We start from the raw sequence: 5,176 nt of genomic DNA, 5'->3' as shown, positions 1-5,176 counted from the left end.
TACCCAGGCTGGAGTGCAATGGCGCGATCTGGGCTCACCGCAACCTCCGCCTCCTGGGTTCAGGCAATTCTCCTGCCTCAGCCTCCTGAGTAGCTGGGATTACAGGCACACGCCACCATGCCCAGCTAATTTTTTGTAGTTTTAGTAGAGACGGGGTTTCACCATGTTGACCAGGATGGTCTCGATCTCTTGACCTCGTGATCCACCCGCCTTGGCCTCCCAAAGTGCTGGGATTACAGGCTTGAGCCACCGCGCCCGGCTAGGACACTTAACATTTAATGTAGATAGACTTAGATTTTTAAGTTGATCTGTGGGTTACGGAACATAAAACGGGAAGCAAAGCACAGGATCTCAAACAAAGTGCAGTTGTGTGTAACTGTTTACATCAGTTTCAACAAACTGCATTTGCAAGACCAAATTTACATTGCTTGAGCTAGTAACCTGCTTGTCTCTAAAGAAGTGGCTCTCAGGTACTGGATGGTGGTCATGGTCCTGGGTTTTGTGGTATACTGGCAGGAGCGGGCACGTGCGGCAGTCAGCTGGGCAGCAGGTGCGGGTGTGCTGCTGTGTAAACAGGCTTCAGGGTGTGTGTGAGGCCAGAGCCATTGGCACCACTGTTCTAGGCATTTCTTCCATCCTGCCTGCTATTTTGAGATTTAATTTTATTTACATTTCTCTATCCTTTAACATTATCAAAAATGGTATTGTTAATTAACAAGTCTTCACATTCTTTGAGAGAGTTTTGTCTTTTCCTGTTGAAAAATAATAAATCTCTCTACCTGTAGCATTCAACACATTGGCATCCACCCTCCCACACCCAGCACACAGCGAGAAGGGAACTGAATGTTTGCGGCCCCCAGGGTGCTGACGCCAAGCAGTGACAGCAGGTGTAGGAGGGCATGTGATGTGCGTGTATGAATATGCTTCCCATGTGTTCACAGAGCGGGGGGGTCTTCTTGTTTGCTTATTTCTCTGTTTTGGTAAAATGCACATTGAGAGAGTAGAAGGAACACGTGATTGGGAGAGGCATGCAGCAGAGCATGTGGGTTGTCTCACCCTGGTAATCTAGTACTTGACTCACATTCTCTTCTGATCTGTGATCAGATGTAGAAACACTTAAGCCTTCGTAGGGTCCTCTCAGTATCCTCATCATGATTAAAACATGCAGCAGAATGACACAGCCGGTGAGTCATTCATCTGACAAACTCACTTATTAAAACCCATGCAGCAGAGTGACACAGCCAGTGTCGTGCATCTGACTATTAAAACATGCAGCAGAGTGACACAGCCAGCGAGTTGTGCATCTGATAGATACACAATTAAAACATGCAGCAGAATGATACGGCTGGCGAGTCATTCATCTGACAAACTCACTTATTAAAACCCATGCAGCAGAGTGACACAGCCAGTGTCGTGCATGTAACTCACTATTAAAACATGCAGTGGAGTGACACAGCTGGCGAGTCGTGCGTCTGACACACTCACGATTAAAACATGCAGCAGAGTGACACAGCTGGCGAGTCGTGCATCTGACACACTCACGATTAAAACATGCAGCAGAGTGACAGAGCCGGCGAGTCGTGCATCTGACACACTCACGATTAAAACATGCAGCAGAGTGACACAGCTGGCGAGTCGTGCATCTGACTCACTATTAAAACATGCAGCAGAGTGACACGGCCGGCGAGTCGTGCATCTGACTCACTATTAAAACATGCAGCAGAGTGACACAGATGGCTAGTCGTGCATCTGACACACTCAAGATTAAAACATGCAGCACAGTGACACGGCCAACGAGTCGTGCATCTGATAGACCCACAATTAAAACATGCAGCAGAATGACACGGCTGGCGAGTCATTCATCTGACAGACGTTCCGTGGGTGTGCTATGTCCTGGGCACTGTTGGGGTAGCTCATTTCAGCCGTGAGTAGGACAAGAGAAGCTCTGCCCTCCTGCACTTCTGTTTCGGTGGTGGGTCAGGTAGACTCTGCACTGGGTAAACAGGTAAAAGATACATTCTGTTTTAGAGGGCTGAGTTCTAAGGAGAAAATAAAGACAGTTCTGATAAAGGAGGCCCCACTGTGAGTGAAAACCAGTGGAGAGGAGAGAGGGGCCATAGGAGACAGGAGCTTCTGGAGGAGGGTATCACACGCACACAGGCCTGAGGTGTGGACACACTTGTGTCTTGGGGAGACGCGAGGAGACCACGGTGGCCAGCGGGAGGTGAGGTTAGGGGGCAGCAATAGATCAGGCCTTGGTTGCCATCCCAGTTCCGCTGTAACAGGAGGTAGATGTTCCTAAAAATCACTACATTGTGGAAGATTGCCAGTGAAAACCACAGGGCTTAGGAGAAAACGGGGTCAGGTCATAGCACTCGAGAACTTTATCCCACTGAAAACAACTGTTAAATATGGTACTTTCCCTGGAAGAAAAGTGGATGCTTGCTGGTGGATGTGGCCCCAGAAACGCTGCAGTGATGAGTGACTGTGATGAGGAGGAAGGAGGGGTCCCTGGAATCGGAGAGGACGTCGTGATCCAGGTGTAGATGGTGTAGGTAGCAGGATGTGAACTGAGGGGCTGATAGGTGTTTGTGGTGTGTGTGTGCGGCTGGGGTTGGCTGGGTACTGCTTTCCCCGTTGACTTGGTGCCTGCCAGCGGTGCGTGCCAGCCGTGGACGTCCCATCCTTCTGCTTTATGAGTTCCATCTCCATTTTCTGCTGATGTGTGGGAGCCGCTGGCATGGCCAGCAGTGGCAACAGTAACGCCTTAGAGTGCAGTCCTTCACTAAGTGGAGGGGCGTCTGGAATGGCACTCAGCCATGCCCGCCTTTGAGGAGAGCAGTGCGCTGCGTGGTGTCCCGATGCTGAGGCTCCTGCAGCTGGAGTGTTAATGTGCCAAGGCAGAGGGGTGGCCGAGCTCACTCCAGGGCCTCCCAGCGCTGAGATTCCGACTCCCGGCACGTGTCGGGCAGCTGGTTTCTGTGTGAGTCGCTCGTGATGGGAGCTGCAGCGTGTGGCCTTAGGCTGCACCCTACCACGTTTTAGCCAGACTGCGAGGTAAGCTTGGACAGAGTTACAGTGTTCAGGCATAGGCTGTGTACATTGATCAAAACCCACGTTTCCTGTGTGTATGGTTTTGAAAGGACCATGTTTGTTTCTTCATGAAGCTGAATTTTTTTTGAGTATTCGGAAGTGTGTTAATTTAATCTGGATTCTGGCAGATCACTAAAATGTGAACATATTTTTCTTTTCTCTAGATCGAAAAGTATCCTTGTTGCATACCTCCCGAGCTCAGCAGCAGATAGTGGTCTCCTCTCATGACCCACCTGAGAAGGCCTTTGCACCCCCACTGGACAGCAAATATATCCTCTGTGTGTGGGATATTTGGCAGCCTTCAGGGCCACAGAAGGTTCTGATATGCGAGTCCCAGGTACAGCTCAGGAGGAGAGTCGTATGTCTGATGGGAGGACGGGCGGCAGACAAAGCCTGAAGGTTCCCGGTGGAGAGGTGCAGGGACAGGAGGGAGGTTGGGACTTACAGGCCAGGGGGCAGAGGTGCAGAGACGTTGGGGGGACTTACAGGCCAGTGGGGAGAGGCAGAGGGACAGGAATGGGGTGGGGACTTATGGGCCAGTGGGGAGAGGCACAGCGATGAGGAGGGACTTATGGGCAGTTGGGGAGAGGCACAGGGATGGAGCAGGGACTTACTGGCCAAGGGGGAGAGGCTCAGGGTCAGGAGGGTGGTGGGGACTCAGGGGTCAATGGAGCGAGGCTCAGGGATGCAGTGGGGGACTTAAGGGCCAAGGGGGAGAGGCACAGGGGCAGGAGGGAGGTGGGGACTTAAGGGTGGGTGGGGGTGCAGAGGCGCAGGGGCAGGAGGGAGGTGGGGACAGGAGAGGAGAGGTGGGGCAGGGGGCCGTGGTGGTCGGGACTTACGGACCTTTCTCTGTGTCTCACAGCTGGCCTCAGCTGTGCTGTGGGTGCAGTGAGACACGTGGGTGTGCTTGTTTTGACTCTGGAAATTCCTAGTTCAAAATGAGAAAACAAGAGTTTTCACAGAGCAGCCCCTTAGGTCAGTTGAGAATTAGGAAATGGAGGTAGTCATTGGCTGAATGAAAATATTGGCCAAACTGGGCGTAGCTTTGCGGTTCTAGATGCCTGTTTTTTTATCATGCACTGTTTGGGTCCTGAGTGTTTTAGAGGTTTCTTAATGTCCTTGAGGTTTTTTTTTTTTTTTTTTAATTGAGGCGGAGTTTCGCTCTCGTTACCCAGGCTGGAGTGCAATGGCGCGATCTCGGCTCACCGCAGCCTCCGCCTCCTGGGTTCAGGCAATTCTCCTGCCTCAGCCTCCTGAGTAGCTGGGATTACAGGCACGCGCCACCATGCCCAGCTGATTTTTTGTATTTTTAGTAGAGACGGGGTTTCACCATGTTGACCAAGATGGTCTCGATCTCTTGACCTTGTGATCCACCCGCCTCGGCCTCCCAAAGTGCTGGGATTACAGGCGTGAGCCACCGCGCCCGGCCGTCCTTGAGGTTTTTAGAGGCTTTGAAGTGCGCTGGGATTCGGAGGCCTTCCATTCCCTGCCCCAGCATGCTGGTGCTGTGGCTCGAGGACTGCACGATGAGGGTTCGGGACTGCCTCTCTCTGGGAAAATGTACATTTGTGCTTTCCTAGTTATATGATCCCTGGCCTCAAAGCCACTGATTTCCTCAAAAGCTGTCGAGAAGAATAGCTTTTACAGGGGCCAGTTGTGAGGACTTGAAATTGTAACTTTCATAAACAAGATGTAAATAAAATGACACAGGATGGAACTGCTACTTTTGAGGCTCAGCTGATGGAGTGGAGTGGACAGGCTCGCCAACAGGTTTTGTGTGACTAGATGAGAGTCAGCACCACTTGTTTGTGATCATAACAACCCTGTGGGGTGGGTTTCTCATCCCTGCTTTCCATTTGAGGAACCTGACAATCACCTTTTATTTCTGTGCAGGAGTCCACATTCTGCTTACTGTGTCCTGCACATGACATCCGTGTAAAGTGAAGCATGGTTCAATACCCCACTCAGAAAATGTAACCCCAGACACCCCACTCAGTAAACGTAACCTCAGATACCCACTCAGTAAACGTAAGCTCAGACACCCCACTCGGTAAACGTAACCTCAGACACCCACTCGGTA

At 51.2% G+C, this 5,176-nt stretch overlaps 1 protein-coding gene across 5 annotated transcripts in view; it reads left to right on the top strand.

Moving 5' to 3' along the window:
- WDR60 (WD repeat domain 60) overlaps nt 1-5,176 on the top strand; it is a 92,031-nt gene that overhangs the window by 55,715 nt on the left and 31,140 nt on the right. For all 5 annotated transcript variants that reach the window (XM_032244858.1, XM_032244859.1, XM_032244860.1 and 2 more), the window contains exon 17: nt 3,258-3,430. In XM_032244858.1, the coding sequence (XP_032100749.1) occupies nt 3,258-3,430 (173 nt within the window). The remainder of the gene's footprint in view (nt 1-3,257; nt 3,431-5,176) is intronic.

The sequence above is a fragment of the Sapajus apella genome, unplaced genomic scaffold (genome assembly GCF_009761245.1).
Source record: "Sapajus apella isolate SASKATOON/1434 unplaced genomic scaffold, GSC_monkey_1.0 scaffold56, whole genome shotgun sequence".
In the NCBI taxonomy this organism is placed as follows: Eukaryota; Metazoa; Chordata; class Mammalia; order Primates; family Cebidae; genus Sapajus; species Sapajus apella.
The sequence above is the reverse complement of the archived record's forward strand: the minus strand, read 5'-3'. Positions and strand labels throughout refer to the sequence as shown.